General features: G+C 48.5%; 1 protein-coding gene across 3 annotated transcripts in view; it reads right to left on the bottom strand.

Moving 5' to 3' along the window:
- SS18 (SS18 subunit of BAF chromatin remodeling complex) overlaps nucleotides 1-24,359 on the bottom strand; it is a 42,321-nt gene that overhangs the window by 9,968 nt on the left and 7,994 nt on the right. For 2 of the 3 annotated variants that reach the window (XM_061565705.1, XM_061565706.1), the window contains exons 2-4: nucleotides 8,359-8,435; nucleotides 2,385-2,469; nucleotides 961-1,099 (exon numbers count right to left, since the gene is read on the bottom strand). In XM_061565705.1, the coding sequence (XP_061421689.1) occupies nucleotides 961-1,099; nucleotides 2,385-2,469; nucleotides 8,359-8,435 (301 nt within the window). Of the gene's footprint in view, nucleotides 1-960; nucleotides 1,100-2,384; nucleotides 2,470-8,358; nucleotides 8,436-19,525; nucleotides 19,869-24,359 lie in introns of those variants that run through there. The other variant, XM_061565707.1, reaches the window with a different exon arrangement.

Below are 24,359 nucleotides of genomic sequence, written 5' to 3'. Positions count from 1 at the left end.
GAGACATTCGTGACCAGGTTGATTCTGAATAAGACCTAAATAGCTCAGTGGGCCTTACATGGCAGAATAAAAAGAGAAATACAACGGACCATAAATGGAGAACCCTGTGACGTAAACTCTCAGGACCAGCTCCGCTATTTGAAAGAAACGCCCAACAAGAGAAAGTAAGACTCAATAATGGGGATCAAGCTGAGAATAATAAGTGGGTTTAAGACTTCTCTTCAGACGGCACGGTGCCGCACCCCTGTCTACCCGGATACGGGGCCACTCCCCACAGGGAGCAGGTAATTTCCACCCTTGCTCAAGTCTGTTTGCGATCCTGAGGCCAAATAGGGCCAACTTTAAAAATATTTTTTTTTAAAACACACACGGCCAGACAGAAAACCGTTCTTTTTTTCAACCCGCCCCGGTTACGAGCGACCGGCTATCAGAGCCGCCACTTTGCGCAGAAGAGGTGGAGCGACCGTAACTTTAAGAGAAAGTGTAGAGAGCTTCTGGTCCAACCAGTTTCTTACAAAACCCAAACAGCGCTATGTTTTTTTTTATTTTCGTTTGAGTGTCATTTTCAGATGGGTGGCTCACCAGCACCAAAATCCAGTTTTAAATCATTGAGCTACCACCGATGAAATGGTAGATTAAAATGTGGGCAGTCACCTGTCAGAGGTGTGTGCATGTGCCGTGTGTGTGTGGTTGGTGTGCTAATGTGTGCAGAGCAAGTGTCCAGTTGGTGTGCAGTGGGTACGTGTTGGCAACGTATGGTGGATGTGTACAGTGTGCGTGTGCTCAATGTGTGGCGAGTGCATGGCGATGTGCGCTTGGTGTGCAGTGTGCGGTGACGACGCGTGATGGACGCATGGTGGACGCGTGGTGGGCGCGGTGGTGGGTGTGCGGCGTACGAATACGCACGTGTTGTGCGTACGATCGATGTGCATGGTGTGCAACGTGGGGTGCCTTCCATACCAGCCATGTGTCCGTTGCTCATTGGGCCCTGCATGTGTGGGGGTGGGGGCGCAGGATCAGGAGGCAGGCTCTGCGAGTGGGGAGCTCCTCCGGGAGGGAGGCCTCCACCAGCCCCCATCCCAAGACTCTGGTTTGGCAGCTGAAGGTAGAGAGAGACACGAGAGGCAAAAAATTGGCTCCATTCGCAGTAGGATTCAGGCTAACCTTCGCCCCGACCCCAACTCAAGATTTCAGTTTTAACGTTTAAATAAAATATTTAAAAATATTTTTTTTAAAAACACGCTTTAATGAAATGTACTGTCCGAGCTGACCCTCCCCCTGCCCCCTTCCCCCATCGCCCCTCCCCTCCTTCCACCCCCCCCGCCCCTGGGCGTGGCTCCCCGAGACTTGCCGTGACGTCAGGGATCGCGGTGATTTACAGGCAACGTGAGTTGAGCGTGGACAATTAGAGCCGTTAAAAAGATCGTTTAAAAATATAAATGTATTTATTTTTAATGATAGAATATAGTATTGTCATCAGTATGACAGAGCTATACGAAGTTAGCAGTCGATACGACATTGGGAATACTGTTGAAATTGAGTTACAAGATTTATTTTTGGAGGCTACAACAGACGAAGCGAGTTAAATCAAAGCGTGTAAAAAAAACAGGAGAGCGTTCTGCTGACGTTTGTCATGTCTCTGGCAGAGGTCGCAAACGGGTTTTGATTCCTTACCCGGCTACACGTACCTGGCCGGGTAGGGTACGGGGGTTACCCCTACCCGATACCCGGCCGGGTAGGGGTAGCCGGGTATGGGTATCGGGTACCCGATTGCGACCTCTGGGATGAAGCCATGTTGCAGGCGCGGGTGGGTTGATTCTAGGAACTTGAATTGTGAGAAGAGACAAGACGTTGGGAAATGAGTGACAAACGGTTACTCACCAGTGGCTCACGGCCTACCCCTACCCGTACCTGGCCGGGTACCCGGGTATCGGGTAGGGTACGGGTATCGGGTACCCGATTGCGACCTCTGGCCTCTGGTGGCCATACATTGCTCACCAAGCATGTAACGGTTCCTACCTCCACCACACTCAACCAACCACCCCCCCTCCTGTCGCCCCTCCCCTACCAGCGATTTGATTAATCACCACAATTCAGGGTCACAATCGAATCCCAGGATCAATTATTTTTTTGTTCCCATTCGTACCGAGTTGTATATTGCGTGCCTCTCATTTGTACCGCCCATCTTGTTTGTTCTACCGCGTTTGCACCGTCTCGTTTGTAGTGTCTGTATGAATCAAATCTTATTCGCATAAATCGTACGCCATTCGTTGTTACATACAGATGATATGCAGACACAGTGTGCGAGATGAGAATCGCTTTAAAACGATGACTCAATGCACCGTGACGAGCCTGTTGCTCCTCACCGTGCCCCTTCGGCTTACCGTGGGCAGTAAGGACTGTGAGTTCTGACTCGAGTCGGCCAAGGTTGCCAAGTAAACCAGGTTCCTGTGCAGCATTTGCTGGTACCTGTCAAACGTAAACACCGCAAGCACACACACATATACATACAGATCCATGTCAAGACCTTTGGAAAAAGTGTTGCGCTGTTCGTGAACACCCATTTATGGCATATAACGGGGTGGTGGAGTCAGTCCAAGCCAGATACAATTGTCACGCAAGTACTGATACTGTAAACACAAATTATATTTGTAGAGCATCTACAAGTGCCAGTATTTCAAGCCAAGAACAGACAGAGTTGTCAAAACTTATTTTACAGACAGAGGCAGTCATCAGTCAGGGGCAGATGAACAAGGCCTGGAGCCTGGATTTGAACAGGGTCAGGGAGTTGAAAGCACATTGCTGGGGGGGGGAAGGGAGTTCCAAAATACGGGGGGGGGGGGCAGCAGGGGAGAGTGAGCGACCTGCCACTTAGTGAAGGTTGGACCACGCTCTTACACAGAATGCTTTGGTTGCTGGAGCAGAGAGAGTGCAGGGTGGCGTAGAGGGAGACGTGAAGGGAGAGTTAGGCAGGGGCGAGTCAATGGAGGAGCTTGAAGTCGGCGAGTGCAATCTTGAAATGAATCCAGGATATGATTGGCAAGTAGTGGAGAGAGATTGGAGTATTGGGGGTAAGGTAGTTATGGTTATGGGCGAGAAGTCTAGCAGCGGCATTTTGGATCAACTGTAGTGTGAGAAGGGTGTGACTGGTGAGGGAGCAGAGAGATGAGCGCCTCACCAGGACAGTAATTGTGTTGCCACAATGCACTAGGTCAGGGGTCCTCAAACTTTTTAAACAGGGGGCCAGTTCACTGTCCCTCAGACCGTTGGAGGGCCGGACTATAGTTAAAATGCCTATGCACACTGCATATATCTTATTTTGAAGTGAAGAAACAAAACGGGAACAAATACAATATTTAAAATGAAGAACAAGTAAAGTTAAATCAACAAACTTTCCAGTATTTCAATGGGAACTATGGGCCTGCTTTTGGCTAATGAGATGGTCAATGTCCGGTTCCATATTTGTCACTGCTAGTCATAACAAGTGATGCAAGTGTGCATCCGTTAGTCTAGATCTGGTTGGAGATTTCAAATGTTTCATTCTGGAAAAAGTCTGTTCACAGACATAAGTGCTGCCAAAGATGGTTGCCATTTTGAGTGCATGGTTCCTGAGATGAGGATATGTCTCAGAGGGGAGAGCTGCATAGAAATTATGAAGGCTGCTTGACTTGAATGCGTCTTTCAGAGAGTCACAATTCTGCAGTTCAGCCAGTTCCATTTGGTAAATTGTATCCACATTTTCAATGTCAATAGAAAATGGGTTACGGAAAAGCTGTATGTCCTGTTCATGGAGATGAAGCTCTTTAAATCTAAATTGGAACTCCTTTTGCAATTTTTCCAATGAATCCACACATGTTTTGTTTGGGAATGCAACCAATGGTTTTTCTGCTAACAGATTTTGAGTTGTGGGGAGATGGCAGAAGTTTTCCTCCTTCACTTGTTTGATGAGGAGGCTGAATTTTACTTCAAATGCTTTGACATGTGATTGCATATCACAGATGAGCTTCCCCTTTCCTTGAAGTTGCACATTGAAACTGTTGAGTAGCTCTGTTACATCTGTCAGAAAGGCAAGGTGCCATTTCCATTCTGTATCATTGAGCTCTGGTACTTCTTTGTTTTTTGAAAGCAGAAAAGCTGTAATCTGTGGAAGTAAGTCATAGAAACGTTTCAAAACTCTCCCTCGACTCAGCCAACGGACTTGTGTGGTACAGAACATCTTCATAGTCAACATTTAGCTCAGACAGAAATTCCTGAAATTGTCTGTGGTTTAGTGCATGAGCTCTAATGAAGTTAACACAAGATACCACAATTTTCATAACAGAGTCCCACTTCAGTGATTTACTACACAGCGCTTGTTATGAGGCAGTGTATGGCTATTGGATGAGAATGGTTATGTTTGTCCATCTCTTGGTTAATGCGAGCAATTACTCCTTTCTTAGACCCCACCATGCTAGGAGCACCATCAGTTGTCACACTGGCTAGTTTAGCCCAGTTCAGCTCCAAACCATTCACAGTTTGGCAAACCTTTTCATAGATATCCTCTCCTGTAGTTGTTCTTTTGATGCTTTGCAGTGCAGCAAGCTCTTCTGTGACTTTGAAATAGTCATTCGTCCCACGAATAAAAATTAGAAGTTGTGCAGAATCACGAACATCATTGCTTTCGTCGAGTGCCAACGAAAAATAGGAAAGTTTTTTTGTGGAGTTTTGCAAATGCTGATGCAAATTGTCTCCCATTTCTTCAATCCTCCGTGTAATTGTAGGTCCTGAAAGACTCACTGTACTAAATAAATCGGCCTTCTCTGGACACATCTCTTTGGCAACAGAAAGAAGGCATTCTTTAACAAATTCTCCCTCCACGAATGGTCTGCCAGTGCACGCTATTAGCTTGGCAACTTGAAAACTTGCTCGCAGTGATGAAATATTTAGCTGCTTCTGCTTCACAAAAGTATTTTGCTGAGTTGTTAATATATTTTTCAGTTTTAATATTTTATCTTTTCTCATTTTTCCGACCAAACAATCATATTTATCTTTATGTTGAGTTTCATAGTGTCGACGTAAATTGTATTCTTTGAACACAGACACTATATTCTGGCATATCAGACACACATCTCTTTCCTTGTACTGCATGAAAAAGTAATCATAAGTCCACTGTTATTTGAATATCCTACACTCCGAGTCAATTTTTCTCTTTCTTGACATCATTGTTTCATAGGGAGTCAAAATTGCTATTAGTAAAATACCAATATATATATATACAGCGCTACAAAACCAATATACCAGCAATAACTTTGCCCACACAGAGACATACAGACTGCACTGCCCATCAATGCAGTCTGATTGGGGGAACTCCGCTTTTACCCCAGGCTCACACTGGTGCGGGTGCCATTAAAAAATTAATTACACCTGCAGTTTTGTTCACAGATCGCAGTGCGGTGGGCACAATGAGTGCCCACCGCCGCAGCTCAATCAGTGCCCACCGCCGCAGCCCAATGAGTGCTCACCAGCGCAGCCCAATGAGTGCTCACCAGCGCAGCCCAATTAGTGCTCACAAGCGCAGCCCAATTAGTGACCATGGGCCGGATAAATGTCCTCAGCGGGCCGCATGTGGCCCGCGGGCCGTAGTTTGAGGACCCCTGCACTAGGTTCTTGTCTAATGCCAAGTTCACCTCAGGGTGGGTTCCATGGCAAAGTAGATACAAACTGCTGCATTTGTGCAAAGCCAGGAATTTCATAGTAATTATGTACCGTCGGGAACGTGTTGTAATTGGCTAACTGTGAACCGCCACACCCCCACAATGAAAATCAAGGCAAAGATCCCCCATATAGCCTTTAACAGACTGTAGGGGCAAGTGCTGTTCGCGAGCAGTTATGAAGGCCGGAACGGCACACGAAGGGGTGGGCGTCCAGCACCACGCCCGGCCGCCTTTGTCTCCCTAGTGGCAATGTTTATACAAAGCAACTAGGTTCTCATTTGAGGTGGACTTAACCTAGGGGAGGCCCAGGACCGGTTCAGATAATTGTCACTGGCGTTGGCCATGAGCGGGAATCTAACTCAAGGCGCTGGGTTTGTAGCGTGCTAACCGCTACACTACCGCTCCGCATTATGCAAAGCCAGGAATATTACAGTATCCTTGGGATTGCGTGGTAATGGGATAACTGCTGAACCGCCCCACCCGACAACACACACGCACATACGTGCCCGCTCATAGGCTCGCACAAAAAAACCACAGTAAAAACACTAGCATAGCGTCGGCCTGGCCAGAACACGCGCACATTCAGGCACACCCAAAGCCGGATCAATTTAAAAACCACAGCTCGGAGGTGGGAAAATCAAGGCAGACAAGCCGTGCAGGTGCAAAACGTGAATAAACACTGGCTCCTAGGTTAGGAGCCAGTGGACAGCTGTTCAACAAGAAACACATTCAACAAACGCCTTCCAACAGACCAAACAGGGGCGTAACAATTCACCCACCCCACCAAACACCCCCCCACCCCGAACCTGATCCCACCCCCAGCAGATTTAACCGTCACAATTCTACACAAGAATTAATTATTTTCATGTTGTTTTAGCCATCTCATATGTATTGTATCTTGGGGGGTTTTTTCCGTCTCATTTAAACAGTTTTATTTTCTCCGCGAGCCTAAATGTCACACAGGGGCATATCAGATTCGCACAATTTGCTCAAAATGAAATGTATCCGTTCTCACACGCGCGACTCCACGCATCTATTCATCGACTAATCGATGCATCGTCAAACCGTTGAGCCTTTTGTCGAGCCACCACTACAACCGAAGGCTAATTAAACTAAGTGCAGCAATTGGAGCTACAGCGTGTCCTAAAAAACCCGGCTAATTCCAGGGTTCCCTGGTCCAGTACGTTTTCTTCATAGAACCCAATAATTATTACACGCAGCATAGAGGCACAGTTAACAAGTCAGCATCTCTGCGCGTGGGTTCAGTTTCTTGAGCTTCAGGAGTGCATTTCCAATGTTTTATTTTATTTAAAGGTCACCAAGAGAACACTGTTCAATGCGGAACATGCCATATATGTCCACGTTGATTTGAGGACAAGCTCTGATTTTTCTCTCTCTCTCTGAACCTGCCTTTATAGCAGACGTAGGCGTCGCAAGTCTCACACGATAACAATCGAGGCAAAAGGCCGGCTTTGCTACATCAAGGCGGCTTTATGGACTGGAGGGGAACAGGAGGTGCACAATGGCCGCGTTAGAGCACTTAACCAGCACCACCGACATTGTGGGTTGACATCTGGACAGATAGATGTGCTTAAAAGAAGATTCGCAAAACGTAGCACATCGAAGATCTCAGCTTGGTTATCAATAAGCACTCACTGAATCCATCGTGTAAGTTTGTTTTTTCACGTAATTCAACTTAGTTCAACACGGTGGACTACTACATTGTATAAATATATATTGGATAATTGACAAGTAGTAAACTATGAAGAGTGTGAAGAAGTCCCATCTGGCACTTCAGAAGAGGCCTATTGAAGTTACCGCAGTGCCACATGGTTGCCCACCCTTCAACCTAAGCACCACACCACGCTACGCCTTTCCACATTCACCAAACTTCTTTGCCATTGAAATAGAAATTAGGTCACATCGGTAAACATGTCCCACAAATAAGCACAAGTCCTCCATCTTAATGTGAAACGGGTTTTTTTCTAACCCTGTTTGTCTTTGACCAAACCATCTGGAATATGCCCGATCTTGTCATAATTCAGAAGCTAAGCAGGTTTGTGCATGGCTACTTCTTGGATAAGTGAACATCACCCTGTATGGATCCCCATGGTCATAAGGTTGTCGACTATACCAGTGATACTTGGCGGGCAACAGAGGGCATTGCAACAAAGTACACTGCTGCACTATTCTCTCTATGCTCCTAAGGGGAGGGATCATTCAGCAGTGGATAGACAGGGAGTTGTACATGTACATTATCTCATTGATGCTCATCTCACAGCAGATGCAGCCATCTCTTTCGCAAATTGGAAATCATGGACCAAACAGCAACACCACTGCCAACTTCGACCATTCACCGGCAGCATTTTAGATATTGACCAGGCTACCCCTTAAGCCGTCCACTGGCGCACCCACCAACTCCCTCCTTACTATACGAAAGAAGATGTTGTACGTATGTAGAACTCATATCGCACCGTACGTAGCCAACCATGCTAATCGGAGGTGCAGGAGAAAGAAAATAAACTAAATGTATGTTGCCATAAATGTGTAATGTTGAGCACCCTCTTGTTTCGTTCTCCTACTCCCTTCCCTCATAAAAAAACAGGACAAGTCACATAAACATCACGTTACATATATAACAACTTGGATTTGTGGAGGAACTCACTGCGAGCACTCCGATGTCTTGCCCTTGCTCTGGTAGTCCAGGATGCATTGGATGAGGTGGTTGTTTTCATCCAACATCTGCAGGATACATGCGTGCATTTAGAACTCTTTTAAAAAACAAATGTTCAACATTCACTGAGTTTACATGTTTTTTTAAAATGACAACTCCATGTATTCGAATAAAGTCAATTTACCATTTTCCAAAGTGGAAATTACTCTTTTAATGTCCACCACTACTGTGGCGTAGTGATAAATGCCTTGTTTTTAGAGCAGCCTCCCGATTAAAATGCTGTAAATGGACAAAATCCATCACGCGTGACTTACTTCTCCTTAAAATGTATTAACCGTATTCTAAATGCATTTACTCAACACAATGAATACAAATGTACCGGTACATCCTGTTTGCAAATAGGATACATTCGTAGGACGTATCCTACCTACGGATGGACGTTAATTCATCCTATAATTTTTCCAAATACTGTAGCTTTTATTCAAATAAAATGGCACGTCCTCTATAGTATTTGAAAGGAAGGAATGTTAAATGTAAACCAGGTAATTAGTAGGTGAGAATATTGAGAGCAGGGATGTAACGATTCCGCACCTCCGATTGGCATGGCTTGTAACATACGGTGAGACAGAAGTTCACACAATGCTGCTCCACCATTCTACTAACTTGGTTTCAGGATCACAATTTTATTCGGTGACTCTAGTTGCTCTTGTGGGGCAGATGCAGTCTGTCGTGATATTAATCTCTGAGTGCCATTTGTACAAACTTGGCTTACATGTGTTTTAATATTACACACAAATCTATACACGTATTTTGAACGTTAAAATATATTTTACAGTTATCATTGCCGTATTACCGTATTGAGGTCCATTATATCTACCATTGGAAATGCTACAAAAAAACATTTTCACTTCAGCATTTGGGCATTGAAAGTATGCTTTTCAGGTAAAAAAAAACCCCATTGCAGTCAGCAAAGTGAAAAGACTTTAGATGTAACTATTACCCGATTGTTTTTCTTTTTTTTCTGTCTGTTGAGTAGAATATTTTAAGCCTGTGCATATATCCAATAGGAATAATAAAGCGGTCTCTCTCCGGTCAGCGATGGTGAGTTAGACCAGCAAACACACCACATGTAAGTCTGGTCATGGAGACTAAGCACAGAGAGAAGCTTGAACATTCCGAACCTTTGGTCCCCAGTTGAAACCAAAGTTTCAGCACAGCGAGCAACACCACATCATCCTACTTTCCGAATGTACACATGGCAGAGGAGTTGCCTGTGAAGTAAAGTGAGCCAAGAAGTCCCCCCCCCCCACCACACACAACCACAGTTGTTCTGCTCGTACTTACACTGCCCTTGGAGCAGAATCACCCCAGGGAATGGACAATTACGGTTTATTAATCCTTTGTTGCGGCTCATTGGCTGTGTCTCTTTCACTTTTGCTCAGCACGACTCAATCTGCGTGTCTGAAGCCACAAAATAGCGAAAACACACCAAGAGTGTGAATGTGTTCCTGCAAAGCGAGGTAATGGTGCAGCTCTGCAATTACCGTGAACATGCCACTGCTGACAGCATCACCACCTCCACCAGAGGAAACTCTAGTGCCCCCCTAGAGGTTGTATGGGCCTACTAACTCACTTTTAATTTGACCAGGTAAGGCCCAATGGGCTTTATAGCTCTTTTTCATAAGCGGCCTGGCCATAAATGATAGCTCAACGAAGTGGCTTATCAATGTGGAAATGTATAGCAGCCAAATACTCTGAACGCATGTTTCTAAAAGTGGAGGGAGAACCTGGAGAGGAGAGGCAAATATATACATCAGGCGTCAGGGTCGGGATCAAACCCACGATCTCCTGTATGCCAAGCGAGGTAGTTAACATCTCGCTACGGCGGCACCCTCTTTGGCCTACTCTTCCATTATGGTAAAAAGTTTTGCCAGATGGGAGTACGTGCACTTTTCCCCACCACACACGACCTGCCAATCGACTAACGGTGATTGGCGGGGGGATTTAAGAAGCCTGCCCATTTTTTCTTAAGGACATGAATACATCATAAATCAAATGGCCTCAGAGGATTACGATATTTTTTACAAAAATGTTAGCATTGTGTTTACCAGAAAAAATAGTAAATACTGCACTGGCAATTCCCAAAGGGAATGAGTAATATTGGCAGAGAATTAGCAGACATGTCATTCCTTTACTTCCCGCAGTTGACAAATGCGCTGGCAGTTTAGGGTCCACGCACAGATGTAAAAGTTAATTCATGAAGAGAGGCAATTCCGCTGACGGAAAAAGTCACAATCGAGCCGACCGAACCCTGAGGCCATCGATGCTGCGATGCAATACATCAATCGTGGCGATTTATTTTAAAAAAACCCTCGTCGATTTGCAAAAAAATTACTGAGATCCGTTTGTGTGTATTTCCAACACTTGTGTAGGCGGTGAGGCTGTTACTAGTGTACAGTGTGACGTTATACCCGAATGCCACAGTAACGTTCTGCAGCACAGAAGCAACGTAAAATAAAACACTTTCAAGCCTTGAAATCCCTCCCAGGAACAAGGTCCACACGCCACCTCCCCACTCCATCTCAGGGTCATGCCTGGGTACAGTTCACGGAGGAGTGCTGATCAAGCACTCCTTATAAGCTTCAGGCTGAAACCAAGACAAGGCGTTGCAACAGTCTGGCCAGGAATGCCACGTACATCTGCCCGACAATGTAAAAATGTACACGGTGTAGTGGATTTAAAATGCATGTACCGTACAGCGAAAAGTAAAACAACCCCACAAACTACCAGCTTTGGCAGGGCCTAAAGTTTTGACAATTGCGGCAGTGTACACGGGAATGCGACCATACACATAGGGAGGGATCATCCTTGTTCTACTTTGGTAGCTCGTATTATTATAAAGCGGAATGAGAGACAAACACCTCTGAATATATCTAGATGAGGATAATAAATCAACCGAGCGTCAATTGAGCAATCACAACCCAACGAATGACTTCCAATGTGTGTTATCCACTATCCAAATCAGAACATGCCCTCTTAAAAAACGAACCACGGTAGTAGGACTTGTGGAAACGAGATGGAGGTGTGTTACTGATTTTGGTGCAGTGTGTATCCACGTACTGTCTTACCGTTGGTTCTCGATTTATAAGAGAAAAGAAAAATCTTGCAATACAACGAACGGTAACATAATCCACGCCCACAACCAGTTTGTACATTAACGTTGTGCATTTCTTAATATTGTTCTGTAGTGCAACATCCTTGATGCAAACAGCTGAGATTGCCTGCACAGGTCGTACAGATGGATGATACGCAAATTCCAAAAGCAGTCTTTGAAAAAAAGACTAAAATAAACTAATATTAGTCTACTTGGTACGGCCCACTGAACAATTTAGCTATTTTACTGAAGCGACCTGGCCACAAATGATAGCTTAACGAAATGACTTATCACGTGGACATTTCTAGCAGACAAATACGACACATGTTTCTAAATGTGGATGGAAACCCCGGAGGACCCGGAGACAAATCCACGTAACGGGGAGAACATGCAAACTCCAAATATACAGGCGCCAGGGTTGGGATCAAACCCCACAACCTCCTGTACACCAGGCGATGTAGTTAACATTTCCCCACTGCAGCGGCCAACGAAAAGCTCCCTCAAAGGAAATGCCATGGAGGACAGCACCTTCAGTTTAAGGATGTGCTTAAGCATCGTCTGAAAGATACTGATATTTCCGTGGGGAAATGGGAGGACATAGATCTCATGATCACTTAGTGGAAAAGTGCAATTCACCAAGCAATGGAGCAAATCAAGTATAGGGTGGAAAATTACTGAATCCCCAGGGAGTGGCATCACACGAAGCCTGCTATCAACAATCACCTTCCGGTCGTGAACCGTGATATCTACAGATTTGCTTCACCGAATTGCGCTAACCTCGCACCGACGTGCCAAACAAGCATGGGGATAAATCATCACCGATGTCACTGTCGATATGACGGATGCCCAAGGAATGAACGTTTACTTTAATAGTGTTCCCCAAAAAAAATTACAGCACAACTTTTTTTTAAGTTAAACTACTCGTCTGTGGCCTAATTTAGGACAAGCAGATGAAGAGCTATGGGAGCAAGTCTAATTTTAAAGGAGTCGAGGCACGAATTGTCACTCTGCACAGATATTCTCCAGCGGCGAGGGTCAGCAAGTTGAACAAGGCTCGCATTCACATGAGCGCCCGTTTTCATATTAGCGGGCAGACGCTGAATAGAATTCACAACAGACGTCAGGGGCGCCCACAGCTCTTGCATCCTCTAAGGGTCAAATTTAAGCGTTGACGAAACCGCATTTTTCGAGACGCAATGGCAGGGCAATTTGCCCAGTTGCTCGATTACGGAGAACGGCACATTCTCATCCAAAACTGGACTTAAACGAAGGTTAACCAACATGTTATTTTGGGCCCTTCATATGCACCCGTGACCAAATCACCCAGAATGCACCCGATCTCACCATACTTCAACCTAGCAGGGTTGAGCCTGCATAAGTGCTTTGTCAACCCACGGCACCTGGGTCTGTCCCGTGACCTCCTGCCAGCGGGCGTTCGACCACTTCACGTGGTGACGTCAACGCCACTTGGTAGCGAATGGCAGATGTTGTTGTTGTTAGATGGGAGATGACCATTTGTCCTTAACAGATGTTATAGGCTACCACGAGACAATGTTGTGGACAGCTCAGGGCAATGTGGCAAAACCCATCATGGGACTGTGTTTCTATACTCCCCGTTTATGCTCCCTGCCTTGACCAACCTTCACAATAACCCCTGGCGACAGGCAAAGCCACGGCAGGGCAGGCTCTCATCCGGCAGTAGATTGACAAAAAGGGCCGTACGTGTATTTAAGTAAGTCATTGCAAACACCAGAATAAAATAAATTGATCACAAAAAGTGCAGTTGGTCACGATGTATTTTTGAAAATATGTTCATAAGCCTCTTGGTAAATACAAAGAAATCCAATGGTCGCAGTACTGCATTTCACTTTGTAAAGGGAACCAGAGTCTCAACAGAATGTTTCCTGGTTTAAAATAAAGGTCACGACTACTTGGTTGCAAAGGACTTGGCACTGTACTGAGCACAGCAAAAACATGGGTTGCTTGGAAGTCAAAACCACAGACCGTTCACTGCACCTCGCATGCCGTGCACACAATAAAGTTATCATCAGTAATTTTTACATTTTTTTGTTAAAGATATTTCATAACACCACATTATTTTTATTCGTACAGCAAGAAAATCCTAATCGAGTCTCAAGACTACGGTAATCAGGAAGAAAACAGAGAAGCCGGAGAAAAGCCACACACTGGACAGGCCAACGTTTACCCCACAGATTTATAAATGATGCTGAAACCACTGCTGTCAGTTCAAATTCATGTCAACGAATGTTATGACGATCGCTTGTATATACGGATATAAATAGGTGGGTTGTCAGGTACATACATTAGTTTATATTTTTTAAAGGAAGTCTTAAGCCTATTTTTACAAGCGGGTGTTTTGTTTTTGCAAGAGAGGTCTGAAATGAAATATAAAAAAATTGCTAATCACTTTAGAGAGCACAACATTTATTCCACGTAACATTTACAACCAACACACGATGGCCAGCCCTAAAGTGTCCACGCTGTGCTTGGCAGCACGTGTACTAACAGGGACTGCTGTACAATACCATCACGAATGTTTCAATTTAATCTGCACTTGGCCTCTGTGGTGCTACTGCTGGATACTACTGATGTGGAAAGTCATTCCAGTGGCTCTATAAACTAACAGATGACAGATGTATGTAGACGGATCAGTTCGGGTTATGTAGTACTGCACCATATACGATGTTACCCATTATTATTTAACGGGTGAGTTTGTAGACAATCAATATTGATTTGGAGAGAGACCCGAATGTTCTTGTCAAACATATTTTCAACTCGACAGCATGTATTTAACAAGCCTGGCTGTTGAGACTCACATATCAGTCAACCCATACGGGTCACCCGTATTCCTGTACAGGGAAATTGAGTTTGCAGGTCCAGACGGTGTACAGCCGTTTCAATACGGGCAAATAAGTAATATTTTTGAAAACTTCTTTAAAAACACGCTTTAATGAAATGTACCGTACGAGTAATGGCAGAACTCCACGACTCCAGGAAGTGGCCCCGAAGCTTGCCATCACGTAAGGGGGACGTGGTGATTGACAGCCAACGCGAGTTGAGCGTGGACAATTAGACCCAAGCCGAAAGATAACATATAAAAATGAATGTTTAAAAATACTTTTTTTGATAGAATATAGTATTGTCATCAGTATGACATAAGTATACCAAGTTTGCAGTCGATACCACATTGGGAAGTGGGTTAAAATTAAGTTATAATATTTGAGGATACGACAACAACAACAGGCAGAGTTAGTTCATAGAAAGCGTGTAAAAAGATCGTTAAAATTTTTGTATTTTATTTTTTATGATAGAATATGGTATTGTTATCAGTATGACATAAGTATACCAAGTTTACAGTCGATACCACATTGGGAAGTGGGTTAAAAGTGAGTTACAAGATTTGAGGATACGACAACGACGACAACAACAGAGTGAATAAAATAAAATCGTGTAAAAAAAAGTGTCTATTTGTTTGTGTTTCACCCTTGTGACGGAACTTTCTAGGATGAACATTGAGATTTATAAGGGCACGGGGTGACCAATAATGTCTGAATTGTTTCTGCAATAAGGTAGACACTGATAAGGGATTGACAGGTATGACACAGGAGGTAGGCTGTTTGATATATGTCTGGATATCCAATATGCTGATGGCTTGAACACATTTGTATTCATTCAGTGGAGACCAAACGGGGTTCTGCTTTTACTGTTGTAGACTCTTTTACTCGCAATGTTCTACACCGGCAATGTTTGTTAAACGAGTGTGGTGGGGACAACAAGTGACAAATTGCTGCGGCTAAAAAACCCTCAAATCTAACAAGAGTTTAACCACCACCACCAACCAACCAACCATCGCCACCGAGTCAATCTTGATAGAAGAGGTGCCGTTGTACCTTCACAAAGCAACGTTAATCAATCTCTTCCGTTACATTAGATGCAGCACCGTGCAGAGTTTACTGTGCCCACCACATTAAACACATTCCTGCGGAGGGAGCTGGTAGGAACGTTGGGTTGCTCGGTCAATGGCCAGGGTCAACGGCGGCGTGGTGTATTCCGCAAATATGGCCGACTGTGAGGGCGGGCACAAGCCGGCGTGAGTAGGTTAAACGTTGAGTTTTATAAGGGCACCACGGGGTGACCAGCCCCTCCCCACCCAGCCCCCACCCAGCCCCCCCCAGCCCCACCCAGCCCCACCCAGCCCCACCCAGCCCCACCCAGCCCCACCCAGCCCCACCCAGCCCCACCCAGCCCCACCCAGCCCCACCCAGCCCCACCCAGCCCCACCCAGCCCCACCCAGGCCCCCACCCAGCCCCACCCAGCCCCCACCCAGCCCACCCAGCCCACCAGCCCCACCCAGCCCCACCCAGCCCCACCCAGCCCCCACCCAGCCCCCACCCAGCCCCACCCAGCCCCCACCCAGCCCCCACCCAGCCCCCACCCCAGCCCCCCCCCAGCCCCCACCCAGCCCCACCCAGCCCCCACCCAGCCCCCACCCAGCCCCCACCCAGCCCCACCCAGCCCCCACCCAGCCCCACCAGCCCCACCCATCCCCCACCCAGCCCCACCCAGCCCCACCCAGCCCCCACCCAGCCCCACCCAGCCCCCACCCAGCCCCCACCCAGCCCCCACCCAGCCCCCACCCAGCCCCACCCAGCCCCACCCAGCCCCCACCCAGCCCCACCCAGCCCCACCCGCCCCCACCCAGCCCCCACCCATCCCCACCCTCCCCACCCCAGCCCCACCCAGCCCCACCCAGCCCCACCCTCCCCACCCAGCCCCACCCCTCCCCACCCAGCCCCACCCCTCCCCACCCAGCCCCACCCTCCCCTCCCTCCCCACCCAGCCTCTCCCTGCACGACGGACACACTAATCCCCTGTGGGCTGGTGTAACCAGGAGGTTCCTACCAGTAATACACGGCATCGAACACACAGGTGGTGGACATGGTGGACATGGTGGTATAGTAGCAGCACGTGTCCCAACACAAGCAGAAGCCGGGATGTCAATTAAATGCCCCAATGGCACCAACCCCTGCAAGCCACAAGGTGCATGTGCGTCTCTATACTTTCCATGTTTGGCGTTGCACCGTTATTATGTCGTAAAGGTACAACAGTTTATGTTTATTGTGTGCATGTAACAACCCATTTGTCAATCCACTGCTGAAGTTCTCCATTAGCGAGAATGTTTTTTTTAAACGAAAGATATGAAATCATCACGGGAGAATATACACAATTTGACAACGAGGAATGATAATTCGTGACTAGTATCCGTCAACAGTATCGCACTCGTCAGCGTGCTGTGAAGTGGGGGTCCAACTCATCCATAGGACGACTTAAAGGTGGACTTGGGGAGGCCTTCATGCAACAGCTGATTGACAAATTGCAACACATCACGACTGGTACCACCAAACAGGACAAACACAAACACACACGCATGTAACACACTGCACATGAACCACACACACAGTAGCACCCGTTAATATACATTAAAGCCAAAAATAACACGAACCCTTGCAAAACACATTAAACACAAAAGCATAAAATCCAGGCTCTTGCATGTAATGGCCTGGTTCCAAGATGTTTAAACTCACCGTGAATGTGGACGTTTAAAGACACATGCAGCTGTCGGTAATGCAGTTTGTATCATTTGTGCTCACACGTGGAGCGTTCTGTGCATGTTACAGCATTGTAGTCTCAAGCATCAGCGTTAGTACACTACTAGTACATGTACACACGTGTTAGTACAACACTAGTACATGTACTAGTACATGTAAACACGTGTTAGTACAACACTAGTACATGTACACACGCGTTAGTGCAACACTAATACATGTAAACACTTGTTAGTACACTACTAGTACATGTAAACAAACACGTGTTAGTACAACACTAGCACATGTACACACGTGTTAGTACAACACTAGTACATGTACACACGTGTTAGTACAACACTAGTACATGTACACACGTGTTAGTACAACACTAGTACATGTACACACGTGTTAGTACAACACTAGCACATGTAAACACGTGTTAGTACACTACTAGCGCATGTACACACGTGTTAGTACAACACTAGTGCATGTACACACGTGTTAGTACAACACTAGTACATGTACACACGTGTTAGTACAACACTAGTGCATGTACACACGTGTTAGTACAACACTAGTACATGTACACACGTGTTAGTACAACACTAGTACATGTACACACGTGTTAGTACAACACTAGTACATGTACACACGTGTTAGTACAACACTAGTGCATGTACACACGTGTTAGTACAACACTAGTACATGTAAACACGTGTTAGTACAACACTAGTACATGTACACACGTGTTAGTACAACACTAGTACATGTACACACGTGTTAGTACAACACTAGTGCATGTACACACGTGTTAGTACAACACTAGTACATGTACACACGTGTTAGTACAACACTAGTGCATGTACACACGTGTTAGTACAACACTAGTACATGTACACACGTGTTAGTACAACACTAGTGCATGTACACACGTGTTAGTACAACACTAGTGCATGTACACACGTGTTAGTACAACACTAGTGCATGTACACACGTGTTAGTACAACACTAGTGCATGTACACACGTGTTAGTACAACACTAGTGCATGTACACACGTGTTAGTACAACACTAGTGCATGTACACACGTGTTAGTACAACACTAGTGCATGTACACACGTGTTAGTACAACACTAGTGCATGTACACACGTGTTAGTACACTACTAGTACATGTACACACGTGTTAGTACAACACTAGTACATGTACACACGTGTTAGTACAACACTAGTGCATGTACACACGTGTTAGTACAACACTAGTACATGTACACACGTGTTAGTACAACACTAGTACATGTACACACGTGTTAGTACAACACTAGTACATGTACACACGTGTTAGTACAACACTAGTACATGTACACACGTGTTAGTACAACACTAGTACATGTACACACGTGTTAGTACAACACTAGTACATGTACACACGTGTTAGTACAACACTAGTGCATGTACACACGTGTTAGTGCAACACTAGTACATGTACACACGTGTTAGTACAATACTAGTACATGTACACACGTGTTAGTACAACACTAGTACATGTACACACGTGTTAGAACAACACTATTACATGTACACACGTGTTAGTACAATACTAGTACATGTACACACGTGTTAGTACAACACTAGTACATGTACACACGTGTTAGAACAACACTATTACATGTACACACGTGTTAGTACAACACTAGTAAATGTAAACACGTGTTAGTACAACACTAGTACATGTACACACGTGTTATGTTTTTTTAAAAAAAACACGTAGTTTAAGTACTGTACTGCATATCCAATCACGTGGCGTTAAGTATGATACATTAAATGTAAACGTGTTACTTCTGTCCAGTGTTAACATATACAACACATCACCAGCACTGTACATGTGAATGTTATATCACAACACTGCCAGTACAGTCGTGTACACGTGTGTGCGTTGCGTTGCGTGTGTAAATTGTACACACACACGTGTTCTTTATAACACACAGACACACACATCAGTACAATACATACACAGCACCAAGTCCGATAATACAATCGTACACAAGTAAGAACCTTAGCAAAGGCCACACTACACGCAGCACTGTACCCATGTGAGCAGCCATCAGCACTCACCACCACGGGGGTTACCAATGGCGTCCACTGCCCAGCAAGACAAAAACAACAACGAGAACACCCCACACACAACACACACACAGACCACAGCATGTTGTGTATGGTGGGGTATAGACTGGTGAGATAGTGGTGGTGGTTGTTGTAGTGATGTTGCAGCATGTACGTCCCCCCCTTCCTCCCCATTCAACACCCTTTCAAAATACACCACCACCACCATCACCACATCATCATCATCACCACATCATCATCACCACCACCACCATGCCCCCCTTGCTTGCTTACCCTCTGAATGGAGCTGCTGTAGTAAGGCTCTCCGGGAGGACCTAGGCCAGTGTTGGCCGAAGGGACACTTCGTACATCGTACTCTGTAGCCAACATGGCCGGGTCCACTCTCAACCCCTGTCTCTCTCTCTCTTCTCCTCCTCCTCCTTCTCTATCACACACACACACGAGCAGTCTCTTGCTGCCTCCCCTCTCTCTCTCGCCCTCTCTCTGTGTCTGTCCGTCTCCTTCCCCCGAGCAGCAGGCAGGCAGCAGTCAGGGTGTCGAGGCTGCTATGAAGCAGCAGCACCCCCTACCACCACCACTGCCCCCACCCCCAATAATCCACTCCAACACACTCCAACCACAATCACCACCACCACCCCCAATAATCCACCCAACCACCACTACCCCCACCCCAACCCACCCCAACCACCACCACTACCCCCACCCCCAATTATCCACCCAACCACCACCACTACCCCCACCCCAACCACCACCACTACCCCCACCACCAATAATCCACTCCAACCACCACCACTACCCCCACCCTACCACCACCACCACTACCCCCACCCCAACCCACCCCAACCACAACCACCACCACTACCCCCACCCCAATCCACCCCAACAACAACCACCACCACTACCCCCACCCCAACCCACCCCAACCACAACCACCACCACTACCCCCACCCCAATCCACCCCAACAACAACCACCACCACTACCCCCACCCCAACCCACCCCAACCACAACCACCACCACTACCCCCACCCCAATCCACCCCAACAACAACCACCACCACTACCCCCACCCCAACCCACCCCAACCACAACCACCACCACTACCCCCACCCCAATCCACCCCAACAACAACCACCACCACTACCCCCACCCCAACCCACCCCAACCACCACCACTACCCCCACCCCTACCACCACCACCACTACCCCCACCCCAACCCACCCCAACCACAACCACCACCACTACCCCCACCCCAATCCACCCCAACAACAACCACCACCACTACCCCCACCCCAACCCACCCCAACCACAACCACCACCACTACCCCCACCCCAATCCACCCCAACAACAACCACCACCACTACCCCCACCCCAACCCACCCCAACCACCACCACTACCCCCACCACCAATAATCCACTCCAACCACCACCACTACCACCACCCCCAATAATCCACCCAACCACCACTACCCCCACCCCACCCCACCCCAACCACAACCACCACCACCACCCCCACCCCACCACAACCACCACTACCACGAGACCTCCCCCCGCCGCCCCTGTGGGTGAGTCTGGGGCTCCTCTGCTGCTATCTTAATCACGTGGGCACGGTCCTCTCAAGCCCAGGCAGCAGCAGCAACATCTCACGGCCACTTGCTTGGGGCTTGTGGATAAATACCACCGAGGCGGAACCTGCCCGTGAAACGCCCCTCCACCTCCTCCTCCGCTACACACACACCGGCATGCGTACACACAACAGTAACACACAACAGTAACAGCACCACACACAAACACAATACACACACAAACACAATACACACACACACACAGGCACCACACACCCCACACACACAGGCACCACACACACACCACACACACACACCACACACAGGCACTACACACACCACACACACACACACCACACACACAGGCACCACACACAGGCACTACACAAACACACACACACAGGCACTACACAAACACACCACACACAGGCACTATACACACCACACACAGGCACTACACACACACACCACACACACCACACACAGGATATGTGTACAGAGCAGTGACTACATTTCCATACACGAGTCGTGTCTGTCTATGCCTGGCCTAGCGATTTCATGTGCATTGTTGTCACGATTGTTGTATGTTATGGCCAGATGCCTGTGTGTGTATGTGTACTCTAGTGCACATAGCCTGGTACATGCGCCGTGTTGACGTTACCACCACTTACTGGCAAAAGGCGATGGGTGTTATTGTGTGTCCTATATGTACAGTACTGTAGTATTTGTCTAGTGTATGTGTACATACATACACAGGCATTGGCTAGGACAAGCAAACACTCTATGTACATACACAGGAGTGACAGTACACATGTGTAGGGCTGTTACAGAGGGTCTGTTTGTGTAGGGCTGTTTACATAGGGGCTAATGGCAAACAGACACAGTGGGCGGGGTCTCCGTGAGCACACGGGGTGGTGCCCGCAACGACGTCCGTACTGGACGGCGTGAGGGGGGTTTCGATCCTCTAACGGGGTATAAAAAGGGTTGAGCCAGAGAGCTCGGGGCTCAGTCTTAGAGTAGTTAAGAGAAGAGAGAAGACCAGCCAGATAGGCCCTGGACTCCCCCTGGGACGCCGCCCTTGTAAGGGCAGTGCAGGCTGGAGCCAGTGGCGTGGTCCCGGAACCAGAGTCAGACCTCTGGGATTCCGGGTACCGTAGCCCGACTAACCAGTGTCGGGCCAGACAGCCTCCCCTAGCCCGTTAGCGGAGGACTCAGCTAGGAAGGCTAGCTAGGGGTGAATTCCCAGTTGTACGGGTGAGGGGGCCGATACATCCCTCTAGTACTGTAAGCCCTTTGTATAAATAAATACGTGTGCCTTACCCCGTTGTCCACGCGTCTTCAACAACACTTCATCTGGCGTCAGAAGTACCAAGAACATGGACACGCGCCAAACAGCTCGAGCCAGGGAACAGCGGGCGGAGGACGCCGCCGAAATTGCCGAGCCCGAGATGGCTCTACTAGACGACGTGCAGCCGGGGCCGGATGCGGGCTTACCGGAGCATCGCCATGAAGAGGAGCAGCGGGGAGACGACCTGAGGCTGGCTCATGAGAGGCTGGCGGAACTGCTCTACGCCGCTGCCGCTGCGCTGGGGGACATCACACGGCTGGCGGCTGGTGGTCCACCGCGGGGCGAGAGGAACCGGCGTGGGGAGCGTCTTCCCGCCATTTCTGAAGATTTAAATTTTGAAATTCCCGCCATCGACGCAGCGACCGCTAGGGGCGTGGCCAACCTCAACCTGGGGTCCGACATCGGCCGCGCTGGGGCTGCTGCATCAACGACGGAGGAGGGCGCGTCATCAAAGCTGCGACAGGCGATGCCATCTGCCATTCGCGCCGAGACGCAGCCGAGTCGGGGAGGCAGCAGTCCACGGGACTCCACGGCAGCCGCTGCGCTACACCAAAGGCTGCCCCCGCTTAAAGAATTCGTGGGCGCAGAGGGCGACTGGAGCGGCTTTCAAAGACGCTTCCTCGCCCACCAGGAGATGGCTAAATGGACGGACGAAGAAGCTCTCAGCGCCCTGCCGGCGCTCCTGGACGGCGACGCGCTTGCCGCCCTAACATCGGCACCCAAGGAAAGGCGCTCCATGTTACCGATGGCGCTGCAGCTGCTGGGAGGGGTCTACGGACCGTCGGCGGAATGCAGACAAGAGTTCTACGACCGCAAGCGGGGAGAGAAGGAGTCGCCCCTAGCGTACCGAACGAGCCTCCTGGCGATGGCCAAGTCGGCCTTCCCCCGGATGGATGACGACGGCATCGACGCTATGGTAACGGAGAAGATACTCCTCCTGGCCGACGATCTAGACATCGCTGTCGTCGCACAGGAGGACGCGGAAATGACATCGCTCCAGGCGGCGCGGCTCCTCCACGCAAACCTCCTGTCGCTTCGACGCAAAGCCAGCAGGGCATCGGCGGGGCGTGCGGTGGCTGCAGCCACCCTTCCGACGGAGGAACTCTACGCCGTCGACCACCGACGGCAACAGGCGACGAGTGCACGGCCGGGCCAGGACGGGTCAGGCCGTTCCGACCACTCGTCACCTCCGACATCGCTCCCGCGGTGTTATAACTGCGGCGTCCGGGGCCACGTCGCCTCGGGGTGCCGCTCTCCTCGTCAGCGCGGGACGACACCTCACCGGGACGACGGGCCTCATCCCAAGCTCCACCGTCAAAAACCGGCGAGTCGCGGCACCCCACACGTTTGGCCCACACACACACCCGTCACGCACTCAAACACCGCGACGAGAGGGGGGCCGGTATCACGCACCATCGCACCATCACGCACCACTCCGGGTACCCATATCGAACCCGGCCAGTGGTCCGTGCTGGCCGATCGTGTGGTTGCCGCATCGTCGGGGTCGTCGGCCGTTGTAGGATATATCGACGGGGTGGAAGTGCGCATCCTGGTCGATACGGGGGCATCGGCGACTATTATTTCGGAATTAATTTACAATATTCTCCCTGTCCGGAGCCGTCCTTTGATGCCTGTTAACGTACCATTCTATGCGGCTAACGGGGGCTCACTTGGCATCATCGGACAAATTCGTGCCCAAATTTGTATTGGGGAAATTAAATTGTCTGGGCCGATTTTTGTTTCGTCCTCGCTGGCGGTTCCGTGCCTGCTGGGGACGGACTTCCTGGCCAAAATGCCGATTGTAATTTTGATCGACCAGGGGTGCATAGAGCTTCCATCGGGCAGACGCATGGCGTTCCTGCCATCACCAGTTGCGACTCGGACGGCGTTCGCGACGGTGCCGGCGTTCGTGGAGAGAACGGTACGCGTTCCTCCGGGGACGCAAATGTTGGTGCCCTTGAAGCTTCGGCGGCCCCTCGTTAAGGGTGCCGGGGCGCAAGGGGTACTGTTGGGACCGTCTAGGGCCGGGGTTAGTGGACCTGATTTACTACCGGCCCAGACCATAGTGAGAGGGGATAGTGAACCCTTCATCGCGGTCCTAAACGTGGGCTCGCAGACGGTGGTGCTCCCACAGGGGACCGTGCTTGCTCACGCAACGCCGGTGCCGTGTGAGGAGCCCGCCGTAAATTCCGTCA

Source organism: Lethenteron reissneri, chromosome 35 (assembly GCF_015708825.2).
Source record: "Lethenteron reissneri isolate LAM-NWPU_2019-01 chromosome 35, ASM1570882v1, whole genome shotgun sequence".
NCBI lineage: Eukaryota > Metazoa > Chordata > Hyperoartia > Petromyzontiformes > Petromyzontidae > Lethenteron > Lethenteron reissneri.
The sequence above is the reverse complement of the archived record's forward strand: the minus strand, read 5'-3'. Positions and strand labels throughout refer to the sequence as shown.